This window comes from Tachyglossus aculeatus, chromosome 5 (genome assembly GCF_015852505.1).
Source record: "Tachyglossus aculeatus isolate mTacAcu1 chromosome 5, mTacAcu1.pri, whole genome shotgun sequence".
NCBI classification, from domain to species: Eukaryota; Metazoa; Chordata; class Mammalia; order Monotremata; family Tachyglossidae; genus Tachyglossus; species Tachyglossus aculeatus.
The window spans coordinates 60,721,661-60,744,549 of record NC_052070.1 but is presented as its reverse complement, the minus strand read 5'-3'; the positions used below and the strand labels follow the sequence as shown (position 1 = coordinate 60,744,549).

General features: G+C 49.4%; 1 protein-coding gene across 1 annotated transcript in view; it reads right to left on the bottom strand.

Moving 5' to 3' along the window:
* Positions 1 to 284: 284 nt before the first annotated feature.
* Positions 285 to 22,889, bottom strand: part of CFAP74 (cilia and flagella associated protein 74) — a 120,326-nt gene continuing 97,721 nt past the window's right edge. Inside the window, exons 27-38 of the mRNA XM_038746643.1 lie at positions 21,166 to 21,368; positions 17,214 to 17,345; positions 14,209 to 14,318; positions 13,148 to 13,203; positions 12,251 to 12,370; positions 9,808 to 9,963; positions 6,955 to 7,084; positions 6,173 to 6,327; positions 3,476 to 3,608; positions 3,094 to 3,221; positions 1,404 to 1,538; positions 285 to 675 (exon numbers count right to left, since the gene is read on the bottom strand). Coding sequence (XP_038602571.1) covers positions 577 to 675; positions 1,404 to 1,538; positions 3,094 to 3,221; positions 3,476 to 3,608; positions 6,173 to 6,327; positions 6,955 to 7,084; positions 9,808 to 9,963; positions 12,251 to 12,370; positions 13,148 to 13,203; positions 14,209 to 14,318; positions 17,214 to 17,345; positions 21,166 to 21,368 — 1,557 coding nt within the window. The 3' untranslated portion in view covers positions 285 to 576. The remainder of the gene's footprint in view (positions 676 to 1,403; positions 1,539 to 3,093; positions 3,222 to 3,475; positions 3,609 to 6,172; positions 6,328 to 6,954; positions 7,085 to 9,807; positions 9,964 to 12,250; positions 12,371 to 13,147; positions 13,204 to 14,208; positions 14,319 to 17,213; positions 17,346 to 21,165; positions 21,369 to 22,889) is intronic.

The window sequence follows — 22,889 nt, the reverse complement described above, 5'->3', positions numbered from 1 at the left end:
AGATCCTGCCTCAGTTCTGAGCCAGTTAAGCTGTGATGGATGATCAGCCAAAGCCAATGGCTTCACCTGCCCAAGCCCCCTGGGAAGACCCATCTGCAGGACTGGTGGTCATGGAAGCTGTGGGCAGAGCCCTGCTCTGTCAGGAGGTCAGAGGTCTGGCAGGGGAAGGGGGACTGCGCATAATTAACCAGAGGAATCAAAAAAGAGAGAGAAACCGTCTTGTCAGCAACAGCTGAAAAAGTAGCCAAAGTTGAGATAGAGAGGAACAAAGCAGATAACTGGGAGGAGTGGATATGACTGGCAGCCATCCCCAAGGTGGGGGGCACTGCCCACTTTTAGGGGCAGAGGGCTAGCCCCTCCCAGCCCACTGACCCATTGATTGAGAGACTCCAGTGGAGAGACCTTTATCCAAAAGAGGTTCTGCCTGTGGCTGGATTTTGAGGGAAGGGTGGGCCTGGGTGAACATGACACTTTGGGGAATTCTTGCCTCAGCTCCCAACCCCATGACCACCCCGTTGCTCAGTCTTTTCGCCTCCCTTCCCCTGGCGGGGGTCGGCCCAGCCCCTGGGCTGGACTTCACTCCAACACCACCCGGCCTACGAAGAGGATGCGGTAGGTCTCCTTCACGTCTCCTTTGAGGGTCAGCAGTGCCGTCACTGTCAGAGGGTGGTGCGGCTGGAAAAGAGTTAGAGAGAGGTGTGTGTAGAGATGCGTTCTGGATTTTGGGCCCTAAGCATCGGTTCCATCCCCAGAGGTTGGGCCCAGGAGGCCTCTATTCCTCCCGGCCCACAGCTCTCACCTCAGCTCAGAGTGACCCCTACCGTGGCCAGTCCCTAAAATAACCCCACCTCCCTAGCCACCCCAAGAGTGAGGAGGCTGCTGAATTAAGACCTCATGACCCACAAGAGCCCAATTCAGGAAAAAACCCAACCAAACAAAAAAAACAGTGGGGCCTGGAGATGTCCAGAATTAGTTGGGTGGAGTTTTTGCAGCACTGAGCCCCAGTGGTTCAACCCCAAAGGTTGAAGAAGAGGAGCCCATCCCTGCGAGCGCTCAATGGACAGACTAGCCCCGGGTTCCAGTGGCAATCTCCGGCAATCCCCAGCGGCCTTTCCTCCCCTCACACCCTTGGCCGAGTCCAACTGGTTTGGAAGCATGTGGGAAAAGTGGGTAAGCTTGACTTCGCCCCCCAGCCTCCATATCTGGCCCCTGGCCATGCAAAGGGAACTCATGCTGGCTGGCTCACCCCGGGGAGGACTTTCCTGGCAGCTCTCCCATTCAGCCTTGCCCTGGTAGGTCAGCCCTGGGGCAAATTTAGAAGAGGCTTCCGGGAAAATACTGCAGAAGAGTACAAGCAGCCCTGGCCTCGCAGGAGTTGGGGGACAATGCCACAGGGAACTTACATCAAAGCCTACAGGTGGCAGCCACGTAACGGTGATGGACTTGGTCTGCCCGCGATCCACGGCTCCCTTCGTGGGGTCGATGGTGAAGCCTCTCTGCTGCAGGAGAGGGAGGCTGTCTAGGCTGAACTCCACTGTCTGCAAGATTGGCAAGGAGTGCTCTTTGGACATCGGCCAATGATCCAGAGACGACTGCTGCAGCAAGCCCAGAGGTAGCTGCTTGGGAGACCCTGGCTTTTGTGCCTATCCCGTGGCAATCTTCTACTACAACCCAGTCTGCAAACTTCACTCCTCTAATGCTAACCTTCTCACTGAACCTCAATCTCTGGCCCGTATCCTTCCTCTGGCCTGGAACACTCTCCTTCCTCTGTAATAACGATGGCTTTTGTTAAGTGTTTACTATGTGCCAAGCACTGTTCTAAGCACTGGGGGGGATACTAGGTAATCAGGTTATCCCACATGGGGCTCACAGTCTTAATCCCCATTTTACAGATGAGGTAACTGAGGCCCAGAGAAGATAAGTGACTTGCCCAAGGTCACACAGCTGACAAACGGCAGAGCCGGGATTAGAACCCATGACCTCTGACTCCCAAGCCCGTGCTTTTTCCACTGAGCCATAGACAATTACTCTCCCCGGCTTCAAAGCCTTATTGAAGACATATCTCCTTCAAGAGGCCTTCCCTGACTAAGCCTTCCTTTCCTCTTCTCCATCCCCTTTCTGCATCACCCTGACTTGATCCCTTTAATTCACGCCCCCTCCCAGCCCACAGCACTTAGGTACACATATGTAATTTATCTATTTATATTAATGCCTGTCTCCTCCTATAGTCTGCAAGCTCATTGTGGACAGGGAATGTGTCTGTTTCTTGTTATTTTGTACTCTCCCAAGTGCTTAGTACAGTGCTCTGCACACAGTAAAGCACTCAACAAATACAACTGAATGAATGAGTGGCAGGAAACGGTCAGTCTGGCACGCGTGGATGGCTGCCTCCTCAGACAGAGAGGGGATTCCCCGCCCACCTGGGCTCCTTATTCTCTCAGCACACCTGCTGGAGTTTCTTCCTCTTAGTTTGGTCTCCCCCTGTCATTTTGTGGTGGTTTATGGGGGAATAAACCACTTCTTCCCAATATGCTGGCCTGGCTTGGAACTGAGGGGTGTTGACCCGAGGCCAGAGGTAGGAATGAGGAGCCTGCAATTATGGGCAAGTCACTGTAACTCTTCCCCATTTTGTTCCATAATGGAAGAGTTGGGGCCCATGTCACCCTTATCTTCCAGGAGGGAGTGTCTCTGGGAAGAGCATCTTTGCCCGCTGAAAGCACCTGGAGGTGGTGTCCCCTGCTCTAGGGCTGGGCTGGGCCATGGCTGGCAATGCCATGTACCCCAAGGCAGTCCCCCAGTAGGAGGGAGGGAACTGGTCAGGGTGAGAGAGTGGTGGACAAATCTCAACTGGGAACTCCACATCCTGATGAAGTGACCAGAAAGCACAATGAGGCAGTGAGGTGGACCATCAGGACAAGTTGGAATCACTAGGAAAGTGAGAGGGTGCTCGCTCATGGATGTCTGCGTGTGTGTGTGTGTGTGTGTGTGTGTGTGTGTGTGTGTGTGCATGTGGTGTGTGTGGAGGGAACAGAGAGGAAGGAGGGGAAAGAGAGGGCTGTCAATGAGGTGTAGAAAACGATCCCTGCCACTGACCTTTTTGGAGGCAGGTTGAGAGGTCCGGATGCAGCCCACTTGCAGCTCCCGGGTGGCGGGGGCTTCTGATGCACCGGACTGGATGTACTCCAGGCTGAGCAGGATGGGCCGTGGGTGCTCCTCCACCTCTGGACAACAAAAGACTGGCAGATTATCTGAGGGGGACAGCCCTGCTGACTCCACTGAAGAGAGGATCAGACTTTTCCCCAAAGCTCCCTGCGTCATGTCTTCCTGGACAGGAGGGAGCCGACCTTTGGTTGGGACATTAGGAGCAGGACAGGGGTTCCAGTTCAGCAAGGGGCCTACCACCCCACTTCCCCGCTGGCTCAACAGTACCCAGTACAGTGCCACTGCTGTGCCTTTGGTACCTCAGGTGGGTTACCTTCTAGGGACTCTTCTCCAGAGGTGGAGATGCCAGCCAAAGACTCGACTGGCACATCCAGCGGGTCTCCGCCTTCCACAAACATCATATGCTCTCTTGCAGCTCCCTTCAGGTTCAGGACACATGCTATTTCCTGGCACCAAAAAGATTATTATTATTCTTACTAATTAATATATTATGATGATGATATTTGTTAAGACCTATGTGACAGCCCCTGTACTAAGTGCTGGGGTGGATACGAGCAAAATCGGGTTGGACACAGTCCCTGCCCCCCATGGGGCTCACAGTCTTGATCTTCATTTTACAGTTGAGGTAACCGAGGCACAGAGAAGTGAAGTGACTTGCCCAAGGTCACACAGCAGACAAGTGGGAGAGCTGGGATTAGAACCCATGACCCTCTAACTCCCAGGCCTGTGCTCTATCCACTACATCATGCTGCTTATACTGCCTGTTCACTCTGGTTCCCCAGAGATGGCTTGGTCCTCAGTGCTGAAGGAGGCAGATGGAGAGAGAGGAAGGGAGCCCAGTCAGCCTGCCCTTCCTCTGCCTGCTCAGCAGGTCTGGGGTCTGGGGGGGCAGGAAGATGGATTGATGGGCTCCTCTGCCAATAGCGTGGCCTAGTGGAAAAAGCACGGGGCTAGGAGTAAAAGCACCTGGTTTCATATCTTAGCTCTGCCACTTGCCTATTATGTGACCTTGGACAAGTCACTTAACTTCTCTGTGCATCACTTTCCTCAACTGCAAATTGGGCCTCAATACCTGTTCTCTCTTCTACTTAGACTGTGAGGCCCATGTAGGACAGGGATGATATTCGGCCTGATTAACTTGTATCTATCTCAAGGCTTAGAACAGTGCTCGATACATAGTAAGTGCTTAACAAATACTGTAAAAACAAAAATTACGACCATTATCAGGATGGTGGACTTTATTCCTTTAATGCTCACCTTCTCAGTGAACCTGGATCTCTGCTATCTCTCCGCCGACCTCTCGCCCGCACCCTATCTCTAGCCTGGAACACCCTCCCTCCTCATATCAGACAGCTACTTGCTCTCCCCCACTTCAATGGCTTACTGAAGGCACATCTCCTCCAAGAAGCCTTCCCTAAGTGCTCCTCTCCTCTTTTCCCACTCCCTTCTGTGTCACCCTTACTTGCTCCTTCATTCATCCTCCCTCCCATCCCCAAAGCACATATATATATATACATACATGAATAATATAATATACATGAATATACATTATATTATATAATAATATAATATACATGAATAAATAACATATATATTGTATTTATTCATGTATATTAATGTCTGTCACGAACTCACTGAGGGCAGGGAATGTGTTTGTTTATTGTTATATTTATTGTGCGCTTTGCAAACAGAAAGCGCTCAATAAATACAGTTGAATGAATGAATGAATGAATGAATGAATGAATGAATGAATGAATGGCCTTCCCCTGTTGAGCGCTCTGAGCAGTGTGCGAGAGGAACCATTAGGTGTCGCTGTCTCTCCGGGGAGGAGGAAGGCTCACGGGCTCCAGCGGGCCGGGCCAAAGGATGGGGAAGAGGAACAGGGAAGAGAAGGAGGAGAAGGAGGAGAAGGAGGAGAAGGAGGAGAGGGACGACGACAGACGAGGGAGAGTGGGGGAGACGAGGGGAGAAGGGGGAGGAAGGGGGAGGAGCAGGGAAGGAGGAGGAAGGGGGAAGGAAGGAGGAGAGAAGGGGAGGAAGGAAGAGGGAGGAGGAAGGAAGAGGGAGGAGGAGGGAAGGGGGAGGGAGAGGGAAGAGGGAGGGAGAGGAAGAAGGAGGGAGGGAGAGGAAGGAAGAAGGAGGGAGGGAGAGGAAGGAAGAAGGAGGGAGGGAGAGGAAGGAAGGGGGGTGGAAGGAGAAGGGAGGAGGGGGAGGAAGGAAAGATGAGGAAGAAGGGGGGAGGAAAAAAGAAGGGAGGAAGAGGTGGAAAGAAGAGGGAGGGAGGAGGAAGGAAGAAGGAGGAGAAGAAGAAGGATGGAGGAAGGAGAAGGGAGGAGGGGAAGGAAGGAAAGAAGAGGAAGGAAGAGGGAGGGGGAGAAAAAAGAAGGGAGGGGAAGAGGGGAGGAGGGAGGAAAGAGGGGGTTTAAGGAAGAGGGAGGGTGGAAGAGGGAGGAGGGGGGGAGGAGGAAGGAAGAGGGAGGAGGAGAGAGGAGGAAGGATGGAGGAAAGAGAAGGGAGAAGATGGGAGGGAGGAGGAGAGAAGAGGAAGGATGGAGGAAGGAGAAGGGAGAAGAAGGGAAGGAGGAGGGAGAAGGGAGGAGGCTTGCAGAGGAGGAGGGGGAGGCCGGCAGGCAGGAGGTGAGGCCTGTCCCTTGGCCCGTCCTTTGGGGACTCAGACCCTGAAGCACCAGATGACCCGGCCCTCCCATGGATCGATGAGAAGTGTAGGTAGGGGTCAGAAATGCCCCCGGACCCCTGCTTCCCACCCAGTTCTAAGCGCTGGTTCTCCTGAGCTGGGCTGCCACTCCCTCCGCTTCTGGCCCCGGGGGCCCAAACTGCAAACCTCCTTCTGCTCCCCCCCGGGGGCGAGGCTGGCCGAGGGTGAGTCTTCTGCTTTCTCTGCCCACCCTGCTGGGGACCTGGGGACATTTCGGGGCCTCCCCCTAGGCCGGATAGCACCACCCATGGCAGGTATTTACTGACCTGGCCTTGCCCGGCCTGGCCCTCTTACCCTGTCAAAGAGCACCACTTGCAGCTCATCCGAATAGTACAGGCTTTCGTGGTCAGGACTGAAGGTCACCGTAAAATCTTGGCTTTTCCCTGACTTGATGACCCCTTCTACTGGGACGACGCTGAAGACGCTGAGGCCGCTGTAGTTCTGCGTGCCTGCCGGCCCAAACGTGTTTCCAAAAGTAAAAGCGCAGAGAAAGATCAGACAGTGACAGTGACCTTCCCTCAGCCCTCCCTGCCTCTGGTGGGGTCTCTGTGGAGAGACCTGCAGCCCATCTGCTATCCAGGAGGGCTGGACTTGACATATAATTGCCATAGGAGAAGCTGAGGGAGGCTTCTAATAGTCTCAATTTTCTGTCTGCCCCTGTCTAAGTACTAAAAGCCACCACCAAAACTCACCCTTCTTGCACAGGGCGGTCGGCAGCCTTCACAACCTTCCCCAACAACTAGTCAGCTCAGGAAGCCAATGGGCCTCGCAGCATGTCATTGGGTTTGACTCATAATAATAACAATAATAATAATAATGGTATTTGTTAAGCACTTACGATGTGCCAAGCACTGTTCTAAGAGCTGGGGTAGATACGGGGTTATCAGGTTGTCCCACTTGGGACTCACAGTCTTCATCCCCATTTTACAGATGAGGTAACCAAGGCCCAGAGAAGTGAAGTGACTTGCTCAAAGTCACACAGCAGACAAGTGGCAGAGTCGGGATTAGAACCCGCGACCTCTGACTCCAAGTCCAGGCTCCTTCCACTAAGCCATGCTGCTTCTCTTCTTCCTTACCCACTATGCTCGTCCTTTGCGTTTGCGAAGTGATAAAAATGGGCAGCTGCTCTGGATCTTTATTCCTCATTATAGAAAGACTCTCCAGTTTCATGGAGTACTTGATCGGAAGGGAGGAACTGTTCTGGAGCTAAAGAGAAATAAAGAAAATTCAGGGATGGAGAGGGGAGAATCGGAGGTTTTAGATAGCCGTGTTGGGTCACTAGGGGAAGAGTCCGGGATGGAGAGGGGAAACATAGGCCCACCCTGACTAAGCCCTCTTTTCCTCTTCTTCCGCTCCCTTTTGCATCACCCTGACTTGTTCCCTTTATTCATCCTTCCTACCCACAGCACTTTCATACATATCTGTAATCTTATTTATTTATGTTAATGTCTGTCTCCCCTTCTAAACTGTAAGCTCCTTGTGGACAGGGAAAGTGTCTCATATTATTATATTGTACTCTCCCAAGTGCCTAGTATAGTGCTTTGCACACAGCATTCAATGAACATGACTGACTGAATGAATCAATCAATCAATATAAGGGCGAATGTCCAGTAGTAGTAATAGCAGTAGCTTTCTGAATGCTCACTTGGTGTGGTGCAGTGTTCTAGGTGTCTGGAAAGTATAGAATAAAGAAGTGATATGTTCCCTGCCTACAAGCTTTTAGTCTAATCGGGGAGGCTCACTCCTGATTCTTCCAAGCTTTCCTCTTTAGACTGTAAGCTCATAATGGGCAGGGACTCTGTCTGCTAATTCTGTGGAACTGTATTCTCCCAAACACTCAGTACAGTGCACTGCATATAGTAAGCAGGGATTGTCTCTGTTGCTGAATTGTACTTTCCAAGCACTTAGTACAGTCAGGGAAAAGACGGTACAATAGGTCCTCAAAAATCTCCAGTGGCTACCAATCAACCTAAGCACCAGGCAGAAACTCCTCACCCTGGGCTTCAAGGCTGTCCATCCCCTCGCCCCCTCCTCCCTCACCTCCCTTCTCTCCTTCTCCAGCCCAGCCCGCACCCTCCGCTCCTCTGCCGCTAATCTCCTCACCGTGCCTCGTTCTTGCCCGTCCTGCCATCGACTCCCGGCCCACGTCCTTCCCGTCCTGGAATGCCCTCCCTCCGCACATCTGCCAAGCTAGCTCTCTTCCTCCCTTCAAGGTCCTACTGAGAACTCACCTCCTCCAGGAGGCCTTCCCAGACTGAGCCCCCTCCTTCCTCTCCCCCTCCTCCCCCTCCCCATCCCCCCATCTTACCTCCTTCCCCTCCCCACAGCAACTGTACATATGTATATATGTTTGCATGTATTTATTACTCTATTTATTTTATTTGTACGTATTTATTCTATTTATTTTATTTTGTTAATATGCTTTGTTTAGTTCTCTGTCTCCCCCTTCTAGACTGTGAGCCCACTGTTGGGAAGGGACCGTCTCTATATGTTGCCAACTTGTACTTCCCAAACGCTTAGTACAGTGCTCTGCACACAGTAAGCGCTCAATAAATACGATTGAATGAATGAATGCTCAATAAATACGACTGAATGAATGAATAAATGCAGGAATGAATAAGCACTCAGTAAATACTGGTGATCTATTGATCCTGCGGTCCCAGTCAGGAACAGAGTTCTGGTCTGGATGGAACGTGAAGGTGATCCAAGAATGGCATTTTTTTAATGGTTTTAACTTTCCTTGCTTTGAAATTGTGTGTGTGTGTGTGTGTGTGTGTGTGTGTGCCCACGTAGTACAGTGCTCTGCACACAGTAAGCGCTCAATAAATACGATTGATTGACTAGATGAAAGAGGGAGGTTATACTGTGAGTTTAATAATGGATTTTGAACCCGTTAAGGGACAGGGTCCATGCTAATTCCCACTTGTTTACTCTTTTCCAGCACTTAGTACCAATGCGCTGCTCACAGTAAGTGCTTAATAAATATTATTATTACTACCAAAATGAAACAGATTTTTCTTCCTTTTCTCTACTCCCCTTCTGACTCATAAGTATCTTCCTAGTCATCAAAGCTGCGATCTGGCCATAGTGTAAGAAGGTTCTCCCCCTCCCCCAGCCGCCATCTCCCGCCAGGCCCCTTTCCACCAATGGGACTCCAATTGTTGCCTCTTTTTCCAATTGGGAGGGTGAGGAAGCATGAGGTCTTCTCAACTTACAAAACTTTGGGAAAGCTGTGGCTGCTGCCATGACTTCGTTGTGACTATTGAACTCTGAGCAGCCAGGAGCCCCGAACTCTTCTCCTCTAGTCACAATGCCCTACCACTCTTGCATATATCTTCATCCTTGTCTTTATATGTATATATATATATATATATTTTTTTTAATCACTTCTTTAAAAATAACAGTACACTAGGGCTTAGTACAGTGCTCTGCACTCAATAAATATCACTGATTGACTTCATCCTCCCTCCTGCAACTGACATCCATCAGCTCTCTCCACCCGCTCCCATTCTTAGGTTGTGTGTCCCTAGAACACCGAGAACCTGTCTAATTTTCACCTGGGTATTTTTTCCCCAGCGCTAGTACAGTGCTCCGCACAATGGAAGCGTTTACAAAATGCCATCACTACCGCTGCCACAAGAGAAACACAAAGTCATTTTCATCGTAAACTGAGTCATGCCAATCTGAGTGAAATGGTGGACAGTTCTCCCAGAAACAGAGGCCACTTTTCCCGATTCGACCTCCTCCACACCACGAGTTCGGCAAGAACTATCGGCCCGTGCACAAAGTAGCCAGATCTAATGGTGGTAAATGATGGAAGGAACAAAGAGGATAATCAAAACCCGGCAAACCGCTTGTGTCCTTGGTGTGGATTACCTGACCAAGGAATCTAGGGGGAAATATTAGTTTGCTGCAAGATGATGGCTTACCTTAAATGTGGAAATACTGGTCTCCCGGGCCATGACATATCCCATGTTGAGCACATCTCCTTCAATGGAGCAGGTGATGGTGGGGGCCACACCGGTCCCTAGAATGCTTAGGGTGAGGGTCCCTTTCTGACTAGTGATATCCAGTGTCTCAAAGAACTAAAAAGAATGAAGCAGTTAGCGTGGAGATGGCACACACTCACAGTGTCACTGGGAAAAATTGGTCTGGGTCCTGTTTAGTAGTAGCCTACTGATGTCTAATTTCGACAGGTTCACGTGTTTGGGCTGTTCCAAATCCCTTTATAGGAGGGAGAGAAGGAACAAGTAAGTGGGGCCTAGCGGAAAGAGCGCAGGTCTGGGGGTCAGTGGACCTGGGTTCTCACCCTGATCTCACCCCTTGCTTGCTGTGTGACCTTGGGCAAGTCACTTAACTTCTCTAGGCCTCAGTTTCTTCATCCGTAAAATAGGGATTCAATACCTGTTCCCTTTCCCCTTTAGACTGTGAGCCCCAAGTGGGGCAGGGACTGAGTTTGATCTGGTTATTTTGTAGCTACCTCAGCACTTAGTGATGAGCATGGGCACATGACAAATAACATTATTATTGTTGTTGTAATTAATAATAATAATAATAAGCCAGAACAGGAGAGGTAGAGAAATCCTCTTGGGCAAATCACTTAATTTTTCTGTGCCTTAGTTTCATTATCTGTAAAATGGGGATTAATTCTTACTCCTGTCTACTTAGACTGTGAGCTCCACGTGGGACAGGGACTGTGTCCAACCTGATTATCCCCCTTCTAGACTGTGAGCCCATTGTTGGGTAGGGACCGTCTCTATATGTTGCCAACTTGTACTTCCCAAGCGCTTAGTACAGTGCTCTGCACACAGTAAGCGCTCAATAAATATGACTGAATGAATGAATTATCTTGTATCTACCCCAGCACTTAGAACAGTGCCTAGAAGACAGTAAATTCTTACCAAATTAACAAATACCATGAAAATAAAAAAAATAATAACTTTCACACAGAAGCATCAAAAAATAAATACACAAATAATAGTATGTGTTAAATGCTTACTATGTGCCAAGCACTGTACTAAGCACTGGGGTGGATACAAGGAAATTGGGTTGGACACAGTCCCTGTCCCACATTCATTCATTCATTCAATCATATTTATTGAGCGCTTACTGTGTGCAGAGCACTGTACTAAGCACTTGGGAAGTACATGGGGCTCATAGTCTCAATTCCCATTCTAAAGATGAGGGAACTGAGGCACAGAGAAGTCAAGTGACTTGTCCAAGGTCACATGACAGACAGGTGGCAGAGCTGGTAAGCCACCAGACCCTGGAAATAATAGTGGATGGGCACTGGCTGCCCCCTGTCTCCACTGCTACCCCGTCCTCCATCCTCCACTCCAGTCACCTCTTCCTCCTCCTGGACCCCTTCACTTCGGCTAAGTATGCACAAGAGCAGGGTGGCCTACTGGATAGAACCCAGGCCTGGGCATCAGAGAACCTGAGTTCTAATGCCCACTCTGTCACTTGTCTGCTGTGTGCCCTTGGGCAAGTCACTTAATATCTCTGTGCCTCAGTTCCCTGATCTGCAAAATGGGGATTCAACACCCATTCTCCCTCATCATCATCATCAATCGTATTTATTGAGCGCTTACTATGTGCAGAGCACTGTACTAAGCGCTTGGGAAGTACAAGTTGGCAACATATAGAGACAGTCCCTACCCAACAGTGGTCCCTCCTGTGGGGTCTGATTATTTTGTATCTATCTTGTATTATTATTATTATTATTAATAACAGAAGCAGTGGCCTGGAGCCAGTCCCCACAGTCCCAACTTCCAAGAATTGGAGGAAGTAAAGATTCGAGGAAGCAGTGAGCAGTTCGACTCCCTGCCAGGGCCTCGGTGGAGGGTATGGGGCCAGGCCTGTGCTTATGGTTGACCTGGGTAACTTAGCCACACCTGGGAAGGTCAGTGGCCAGGACCCTCTCCTACCTTCCCCGCCCGACTGGGTAAAACCTGGCCCAAGTGAACGCCCCTTGAGTCGGATCTCCTCTCTTCCCCGATTTGGCAGAGGAATGTACTATTTTTATGCTCTTGTTGCAGGTGCTGCAATGAAAAACAGACTGTTCCCTTCTTGCCCTCCTCCTCCTCCTCGTCCTCCTCTTCCCCGGCAGGGAAGATAAGGCCGAACCCACATCCAGTCCTGGGGGCTGGAACAATGCTTTCTGGAGCGCAGCCCTGGCTTCATCATCATCATCCTCCTCCTCCTCCTCCTCTTCCCCGGCAGGGAAGATAAGGCCGAACCCACATCCAGTCCTGGGGGCTGGAACAATGCTTTCTGGAGCGCAGCCCTGGCTTCATCTCGAGGAGGCGGCTGACCTGGAGGTTTTGGAAAGCCCAACTCAAAGACGGCCCAGGGTTCCTTGGAAATGCTCACCTGAGTGCTCTCCCGCGGAGAGAAAGAGATCACCAAGACCCAGGTTTCCCCGGGTCTGAGAGCCCGGGTAGGATTCAGAAAGATGAAGGGACCATTGGGATTCAGGATGGAGAATTCAATCTGGAGCAGGGCTGGTCAAGGAAGAGCCACAGAAAGTGAGGGGGGCCGGGCTCCAGGTGAGCAGGAAGGGTCAAAAGGAGAACCAGCAAAGGCAAGCCCTGGGGCTGCCCAGGTAGCTAGCCGTGGTGGGGATGGTGAAAAATCCACTCTTATTGGGATGGCATGGGATCTGGTGAGGTTGGGCTTTGTGGGTGGCGAGCAGTGGAAGACAAAGCATTTAAACTTCAGTGGAGGTGTGGACCTCTCTGGAACCTGACGAAGTTAATGAAAACCTCACAAATCTCCGGGCCAGGTCAAAGGTCGCATCCTGCCATTTGAAAGAGCACGGGCCTGCTCGCCCCCGTCCCGACGCTGGAGCGGCCCCCATGTCCTGCCAGGAGCCAAGCCAGCTCACCAGTGGGGTAGCCAGCATCGCCAGTGGCCCATGGCTTCCTGGCACCCCTGCAATCAGGGCCCTGTACTGCCGTCTCCTGCAGGCACTGGAGCCATGTCGGGACTTCTTGGCATGGTTGACTTCGCTTTCAAGGGACAGCTTGGCTGCTGCCCCATTGGGGAGCCCCTGGTCCAGGCCACTCTGCACCAGAAAAAAAACCAACAAAAACCTTCCCCTGAAATAATCCCAAAAGAACAGAAGCCCTGTTTTACCGGTTCTCCTTTCCAGAGGGTTCCGGCTTACTTCCAACCCCAGGTCGGTCTGACTGACCCTAAGGCACCCCTTTCTAAAAGGTCTGCTCAATCCCTGAAGCCCCTGGCTCGAGGAGATGAGGCCAAGGATACAGTCAGGTGTTCTTGGCAGATGTTTTGCACTGTAATTCTTTTGATTCCCTTGTGACCTGGAAAAGAAAAAAAGCATTTGGGGAGTTGGGAGAAAGGCCCCAGGATTAAAGTCCCAGCTTTTTCGATGTGACCTCTTAAGGTAGCTTGTCCAGTCCCCTGTTGGTCTTTGGGTTCCTGTCTCCAACAACCTTCGGTCCTTCCTAATGGGTGGCATCGGAATGGCCACACTCAGGTGGGAGTGGGCGAGGGTGAAGCTGTCTCTTGTTCTGTTTCTTGCCCTTTCCTTATGGCACCATCTTTCCAGTCCTCTGCTCCTGGTGGGACACCCTGGGGTTAGCCCCACCATTATCCCCTGGTGCTCTTGAGCCATGTGGTATCATGGATCCACTGTGTAACCTTGGGCAAGTCACTTCACTGCTCTGGGCCTCAGTTCCCTCATCTGTAAAATGGGGATTCAGATCGTGAGCCTCACATGGGACAGGAGCTGTGCCCAACCTGATTTGCTTGTATCCACCCCAGTGCTTAGTACAATCCTTGGCACATAGCAAGCGCTTAACAAATGTGATAATTATTATTATTATTATTCACTCCCCAGTTCCCAGAGAACCAGCCACCTGCATGAGGCTCTCTACAGTCAGATGGCCACCAGCACCTTCCACCTCGTTGTGGGCTGGGAATGTTTTTGTTTAGTGCTATATTGTGCTCTCCCAAGCACTTACTACAGTGCTTTGCACATAGTAAGCGCTCAATAAATACGAACGACTGACTGACTGCCCACGGGAATCAGGAGATCTGAGTTTGAAAACGCTGGAAGTGACCATGACAGATCACCACTCACCCCATTTCGCACACAGTAAGTGCTCAACAAATACGTTTGAATGAATGAAATACATCTCCATAATTTATTTTAGTGTCTGTCTCCTCTAGAGTGGAAGCTCCTTGTGGGCAGAAAATGTGTCTGTTGTATTGTACTTTCCCAAGCTCTTCGTAGTGTTCTGCACAGTAAACGCTCAATAAATGCCATTGATTGAGTGATTGGTTGATAGATCAAAATGTCCTACCTATTGCAACTTCTCCAAAGTCAAAGACCCGTTTCCCATTATCTGAGGTGACCACAATAGGGGGAGCCACGGCTGGGCAGTGTAGTTCCAGGTGCAGAGTGTTGTAAGGACTGGAGAGAAGAGAGAACAGCTTTCAGTCACGGTCCAGCATCAGGAAACATGTTACTCCCCTCCTCAAAAATCTCCAGTGGCTACCAATCAACCTACACATCAGGCAAAAACTCCTCACTATTGGCTTCAAGGCTGTCCATCACCTCGCCCCCTCCTACCTCACCTCCCTTCTTTCCTTCTCCAGCCCAGCCCACACCCTCCACTCCTCTGCTGCTCACCTCCTCACTGTGCCTTGTTCTCGCCTGTCCCGCCATCGACCCCTGGCCCACGTCCTCTTCCTGGCCTGGAATGCCCTCCCTCTGCCCATCCGCCAAGCTAACTCTCTTCCTCCCTTCAAAGCCCTACTGAGAGCTCACCTCCTCTAGGAGGCCTTCCCAGACTGAGCCCCCTCCTTCCTCTCCCCCTCCCCACCCCCCCATCTTACCTCCTCCCCCTCCCCACAGCACCTGTATATATGTTTGTACAGATTTATTACTCTATTTTACTTGTACATATTTACTATTCTAATTATACTATTTTGTTAATATGTTTTATTTTGTTGTCTGTCTCCCCATTCTAGACTGTGAGCCTGCTGTTGGGTAGGGACCGTCTCTATATGTTGCCAACTTGTACTTCTCAAGCGCTTAGTACAGTGCTCTGCACACAGTAAGGGCTCAATAAATATTATTGAATGAATGAATTAATGAATGAATGAATGGCACATTGTAATAATAATGGTATTTGTTAAATGATTACTATGTGTGAGGCACTTTACTAAGCGCTGGAAAGTGCTTTAAAAATACCATTCAAAAAATAAGTCAGTGCATTGGAACTGGAGGGAGGGAGGGAGAGAGGAAGAATGGCGTGTGGATGGGGGATTGCTGGTTCTGGGGGATCTGGCCTGGCACAGTGCTCATCTTAAGCCCATCAGCAGCATCCTGGATCCTTGCAAGCCTGGGTCAGTCCAGACCAGAGTGGCCTCCAGGGCCAGTGGGACCCAGGAGAATTCTGGATAGTAGCATCAGGCTAGATCCCATATTTCCAGGACTAAGGGGTCTGAAATGGCTGGCATGGAAACACAGCACTGTTCTGTCCTGGGGCCTTGGTGCCTGTTCCAAGAAGGGCCATTCGTTGTCCCAGAGTCCAGATGATCCATTAGAGCCAGGCCTCCCTGAGTGGCAACCCAGAGAAACCAAAGGAACAGATCCCAGCCCACACACTTCACTTCTCTAGTGCTAACCTGTTCACTGTGCCCTGATCTTGCCTGTCTCACCACCGACCCCTGGCCCACATCCTGCCTCTGGCCTGGAACTCCCTCCCTCATTCATTCATTCAATCGTATTTATTGAGCGCTTACTGTGTGCAGAGCACTGTACTAAGCGCTTGGGAAGTACAAGTTGGCAACATATAGAGACGGTCCCTACCCAACAGCAGGCTCACACTCTGCCCTCCCTCCTCAAATCCGACAGATAATAACTTTCCCTGCCTTCAAAGCCTTATTGAAGGCATATCTCTCCAAGAGGCCTTCCCAGACTAAGCTCCATTTTCCCTCATGTCCCACTCCCTTCTACATCTCCCTGACTTGCTCCGTTTGCCCCCGCAACTCCCAGCCCCACAGAGCTTACATATATGTTTGTATTTTATTTATTTGTATTGATGTCTGTCTCCCCTCCTCTAAACTGTGAGCTCATTGTGGGTAGGGAATGTCACTGTTTACTGTTGTACTGTACTTTCCCAAGCGCTTAGCAGAGTGCTCTGCACACAGTAAACGCTTAATAAATACGACTGAATGAGTGAATGAATGAATCTCTGCTGCCGCCACCATACCAGGTCACTCAGGAGCCAAGGGGCCAGGAACCAGGGACCCTGCTGGGACCGGGTTGGGCAAAGGGTCTTTGCAAGATGAATGACAAGGACTCTGCCAAATCTCATTTCTCATGGGACACTCATCCCTGCTCCTAGATTCAGGGTCTTCCTGAGGAAACAGCATGGCCTAGAGGAAAGAGGGTGGGACTGGGAGTCAGAGAACCTAAATATAATAATAATAATGGTGGTATTTATTAAGTGCTTACTGTGTACCAGGCACTGTACTAAGCACTGAAGCGGATACAAGCAAATTAGGATGGATATAGTCCCTGTCCCACGTGGGACTCACCGTCTTAATCCCTATTTTACAGATGAGTTATCTGTGGCTCAGAGAAGTAAAGCGACTTGCCCAAGGTCACACAGCAGAAAAGTGGTGGGTGTGAGATTAGAACCCAGGTCGTTTGACTTCTAGGCCCAGGGTCTTTCCACTAGGCCATGCTGCTTCTTCGAGAAGATGAGGCCCCCTCCGGAGAGAGCAACAGGGGAGACCATGTCGTCTGGGGAGAGACAGGCTTCAGTGGAGGCAAGGAGGAGGAGTGACCTGCGTTCTAATTAGGACCTGGGTTCTAATCCCAGCTCTTCCAATTGCTTGCTGTGTGACTTGGGCAAGTCACCTTCTCTGTGCCTCAGCTCCCTCAACTGTAAATTGGGAATTAAATACATAATCTCCCTCCTACTCAAGTCCAAATCCTACTCAAGTCTAAGTCAAGTCCTACTCCCTCCCTCCTACTCAAGTCCAATGCAGGACAGGGACCGCGTCCAACCTAATTAACTTGTACTTACTTCAGTGCTTAGAACAGTGTCTGGCACGTAGTATGTGCCTAACAAATACCATGAAAAAAACAAAGCTTTCAGCCTTCACCCAAGATAAGGGGTTGTGATGGATGGGCTCCTGACATCTTTGGAGGGGTCCATCTCACTGTGACCCTGCTGCTGGGGGTGGCCTATGATGGCAGAAGCACTAATAGGGGGTCTGTTTTCCCCTGCCTCTCTTCTTTGCCCTGACCCCAATCAGTTGCCTGATATGGCCCCATTTCTGGGTCTCCTACCTGTAGTTGAGGGGTTTCGCTTCTTTTTCTTTAATATCTCCGCTTGCCACAACGCATGGAATTGTATATTTCTTAAGATTTCCGCGGAAATGCCGAGTCAAGGAAGCTTGGGCAGAAGCGTAGGCATCCGAACTAAGAACAGGCAACAAAACAGCGTCAGATGACCCGCAAAATCAATTGACCAATCAGTGGCATTAACTGAGCATTGACTGTGGCTGGAATGCTCTATCAAGCATCTACTCTGTGCAGAGAGCTGTATTGGGTATACATTTCTACTACAATCCAGCCCATACACTTCACTTCTCTAGCGCCAGCTTGCTCACTGTGCCTCAATCTCATTTTCCTCACCTCCGACCCACTCCCCACATCTTCCTGCTGGCCTGAAACTCCCACCCCCACCATATACGCCAGACCACCGCTCGCCCCACCTTCAAAGCCTTATTAACTCATTGTGGGCAGGGAATGTGTCGGTTTATTATAATGAATTCTCCCAACCACTTAGTACAGTGCTCTGCACATAGTAAACACTCAATAAATACGATTGACAGAATGACTTATTAAGATCACATCTCCTCCAAGAGGCCTTCCTCGATTAGACCCTCTTTCTCCGACTCTCTCTCCTTTTTATGCATCATCTATACACTTGGATCCGTACCCTTCGGGCACTTGGTATTCGCTCCACCCCCAGCCCTGCAGTGATTATGTACATATCTGTAATTACTTCTATTATTGTCTGTCTCCTGACACAATTCCTCTAAGAGTTGTCAGCTTGTCAAGGGAGCAACCAGTCTGACCTTACTGCTCTCCTGTCATTCATTCAACTGTATTTATTGAGTGTTTACTGTGTGTAAACCACTGTACTAAGCGCTTAGCACTGTACTACCTGTACTTAGCAGTGTATTTCTGCTATAACCTAGCCTGCACACTTCGCTCCTCTAATGCTAATCTTCCCACTGTACCTTGATCTTGTCAATCTTGCTGCCGACCACTCGCCCAAGTCCTGCCTCTGTCCTAGAAAGCCCTCTCTCATCATATCTGACAGACTCTCCCCATCTTAAAACCTTATTGGAGGCACATCTCCTCCAAGAAGCCTTCTCTGTCTAAGCCTTCCTTTCTTCTACTCCCACTCCCTTCTGCTTCACCCTGACTTGCTCCCTGTATTCATCCCCCGTCCCAGCCCCATAGAACTGAAGTACCTTCTGTATTTCCATTAATGTCTGTCTCCCCCTCTAGACTGTAAGCTCGTTGTGGGCAGCGAATGTATCTGTTATGGTTATGTTGTACTCTCCCAAGCACACAGTAAGTTCTCAATAGATACAATGGATGGACTGCGATCACTTATTTATCAAATGATTAGGGATGATCCTGGGCTCCCAAAGGAGGAGACGTCAGGAGGAATCCCGATGACTTTGAGCCTTCACGTTTCCACCCTGTTTATTTTTAATTTCCGCACGGAGGGGGAAGAATTAAAGTGTGCTGCGTCCTCAGGGCTATTTCGGTTCAGAACAGGCTCCACAGCAGGTGTTGTTGAACAGAGTGGTGGGCTATTCTAGCTGTGAGCCGGAGTCCTGAAATCCTAGCTCAGATCTTAAAGGAAAAGCTCTAAAAAGTCAGAGTGCTTATTCTAGGCTGAATAGCCAGTTAATCTCCAGGTTGCAAATTCGAAATAAAAGAAGTGCAGGCTCCCACCCGCTCCACAAAACAAATCTCCACCCCTATTTAGGGTCTACTAATGCATAAGGGTCAGAAATGTGCTTGTGCTTTACAGTGCATGAAGTATATTATTTGGGGATCAATTGGTGGTATTTATTGAATGCTTACTGGGGGCAGAGTGCGGTATAGAGCTGTAAAAGTCCTTAGAGTGGTAGACACAAATGACCAACAATAGAGCTGGCAGTCACGATCCCTGCCCACAGAGAGCTTACATTCTTCGGAGTAATTCAGTAGCTGGGCTTGTCATCGGCTTGGCATATTCCTCAGGAGTTTATCCAGGAGTCACTGGCTAGGAACTTGCCAGCAAGAGAGAACAGTGAGTTACCCCAGTACTTGAGCAGTCCATTTTTACCTTCAACATCACCATCAGTGGTATTTACTGAGGGCTGACTGAGTGCAAGGTCACTTTACTAAGTGCCTGTAATACAATAGGGTTGGTAGACATGTTCCCTGCCCACCAGGAGTTTACAATCTAGAAGGGGAGACAGCAATTACTATTAAAAAAAATATGCTGGGGGTGGAGTGAATAAGATGTGCTTTCCTATGTATTTCGCTACTTACACTAAGATTTTAAGATTAAGCATGCATTCTGTGGTAGAGTGAAAATTCAAAGTGGTTTTCAGGAGCTTCTGTTTTGACTGACTAAATCTTGGAGAAATTTAAAGTACATCTTCCCTGACGAAGCCCTCCTTTCCTCTTCACCCACTCCCTTCTGCATCACCCTGACTTACTCCCTTTAATCATCCTTCCTCCCAGCCCCACAGCACTCATCTACATATCTGTAATTTATTTATTTTTGTTAATGTCTGTCTCCCCGCCACCCCCACACCCGACACCCGCCCCAGACTGTAAGCTTGTTGTGGGCAGGGAATGTGTCAGTTTACTGTTATATGGTACACTCCCAAGCACTTAATGCAGTGCTCTGCACCTAGTAAGAGTTCAGTAAATATGACTGACTGAATGAATAAAGTTTTGAACTTTCCAAGTGCTTAGAATACCCCGAGTGTTCTCAGTAAAGGTTTTTATTACCACTACTACCAAGGGGTGGTTGCTTTGGCCATAAATAGGTTTTGAACATTAAATTTTTGGGTGCACTTGGCATTGTGATGCCCCCCGGCTCACTTGCTGCACCCCTTACCCCAGCAAGAACAAGACTAGCAGGGATGAGAGAGCCTTTATTGGTGTCACGCAAACCCCTGACCCTAGAATCAGCTCCTCTGTGCCAGTTTTTGGCCCTAATATCTTTGCAACTTGTCAATCAATGGTATTTATTGAGTGCTTAATGTGTGTAGAGCACTGTAGTAAGCACAAGGGAGAGTACATTATAGCAGAGTTGGAAGACATGTTCCCTGCCCACAAAGAGTTTACAGCCTACAGGAAGGCCAAGACTCATTTGTCTTTGGTGATGGGAGAACCCCATCACAACCCTGAATTTTGTCGGGTCCTTTGGCTTGCTCTGGCCTCTCATTTATTCATTCATCCAATCATATTTATTGAGTGCTTACTGTGTGAAGAGCACTGTATTAAGCACTTGGGAGAGAACAATATAACAACAAAACAGACACATTCCCTGCCCACAATGAGCTTATGGTCTAGAGGGGGAGAAAGACATTAATATAAATTTCAGATATATACATAAATGCTGTGGGGCTGGATGGGGGGGATGAACAAAGGGAGCAAGTCAGGGTGATGCAGAAGGGAGTGAGAGAAGAGGAGAGGAGGGCTTAGTTAGGGAAGGCCTTTTGGAGAAAATGTGCCTTCAATAAGGCCTTGAAGCGGAGAGTGTAATTGTCAGATTTGAGGAGGGAGGGAGTTCCAGGCTAGAGGTGGGCCAGGGGTCGGTGGTGAGATAGACTAGAGCCCCGCTTGGATTCATTCATTCATTCAATCATATTTATTGAGTGCTTACTGTGTGCAGAGCACTGTACTAAGTGCTAAGTACAAATCAGCAACATAGAGACAGTCCCTACCAAACAACGGGCTCACAGTCTAGAAGGGGATGGCAGGACCTCATTGGGAAGGGGCCACCATGCCAGGTGTTTCCACTAGCCACTTGTGACCAGACTTTGGCACCGGACAGAAGTGGATCGGGAAGAAAGACTGGGATTTGGAAATGACTTTTGTTCAAAAGTTATTTCTCTACCAAAGCTGGGATTTTCTTCCTTCAGGAGAGATTTGGAAGAGACTAAAAGCTGATGTGACAAAGTGGCTCTCAGGAGCGACGGCTTTGTGAACCTACCTAGGATTGATGTCTTCAGGCTTTGGGGGTTCAAAGGAGACTGTTACTGGGGCTTTTATCAGTTTTTCTCTTGTGGCCTGTTTAGTGATCTGGCTGGTGGATTGCTTTCTTATCTCTTTCTTCAAAGACATCGTTGGGTCCTTTGTAAACTGCCATCGAACAGGGGAAGTGGGGGAAGATCCTTCTGAGGGATGAATGGAGGCCTACAGGCAGAACAACAGGAGAGGAAAAATGGGGCTAAAGGCCGGGATCAATCAGTCAGTCAATTCTATTGATTAGATCTGGGACCTGTGGACATTTGATATTCGCCCCACGCCACCCCAACAACGTTTATGTATATATCTTTAAATTACATATTACAAATCATGTATTCATATTAATGTCTGGCACCCCCTCTAAACTGTTAGCTCGTTAAGGGCAGGGAATGTATCTAATTCTGTTGTATTGTATTCTCCCAAATAGTACAGTGTACTCTGCTCATAGTAAGTGCTCAATAAATACCTTGATTGATTAATTGGTATTTACTGAGCACTTACTGTGCAGAGTACTGGACGAAGGGCTTGGGAGAGAGTATGGCACAATAGAGCAGGTAGGCTCTGAACGACGTATGCCCAGCCAGCCCCTCAGAGTTTGACAAGTGAAGGCAGTGGTTTCCTCTACCATGACATGGTTTCACCCCAGAGGCCCCCTCGGCAATTCACAGTCACCTAATTGGGACCCAAGGATTACGGCAAGCACTTTGGGGGCACTAGATAATTTCATGGGGAAAGAGGCCAGGAATTCATTCCCTTTCTTTGTTAGGGATGGATTTTTCCCAAATTTGGGACCATCTTTAGAGGATGGCCAAGTAGATAGAGCATGGGTCTGGGGTCAGAAATCAATCAATCAATCATATTTATTGAGCGCTTACTGTGTGCAGAGCACTGTACTAAGCACTTGGGAAGTACAAGTTGGCAACATATAGAGACAGTCCCTACCCAACAGTGGGCTCACAGTCTAGAAGGGGGAGACAGAGTACAAAACCAAACATATTAACAAAATAAAATAAATAGAATAGATATGTACAAGTAAAATAAATAAATAAATAGAGTAATAAATATATACAAACATATATACATATATATATAGGTGCTGTAGGGAAGGGAAGGAGGTAAGACAGGGCAGATGGAGAAGGGGACGAGGGGGAGAGGAAGGAGGGGGCTCAGTCTGGGAAGGCCTCCTGGAGGAGGTGAGCTCTCAGTAGGGCCTTGAAGGGAGGAAGAGAGCTAGCTTGGCGGATGTTGGGAGGGAGGGCATTCCAGGCCAGGGGGATGAAGTGGGCCGGGGGTCGATGGTGGGACAGGCGAGAACAAGGCACGGTGAGGAGATTAGCGGCAGAGGAGTGGAGGGTGCAGGCTGGGCTGGAGAAGGAGAGAAGGGAGGTGAGGTAGGAGGGGGAGAGGGGATGGACAGCCTTGAAGCCGAGGGTGAGGAGTTTCTGCCTGATGCGTAGGTTGATTGGTAGCCACTGGAGATTTTGGAGGAGGGGAGTAACATGCCCAGAGCGTTTCTGGACAAAGACAATCCGGGCAGCGGCGTGAAGTATGGATTGAAGTGGGGAGAGACAAGAGGATGGGAGATCGGAGAGGAGGCTGATACAGTAGTCCAGATGGGATAGGATGAAAGCTTGAACGAGCAGGTAGCAGTTTGGATGGAGAGGAAAGGGCGGATCTTGCAATGTTGCA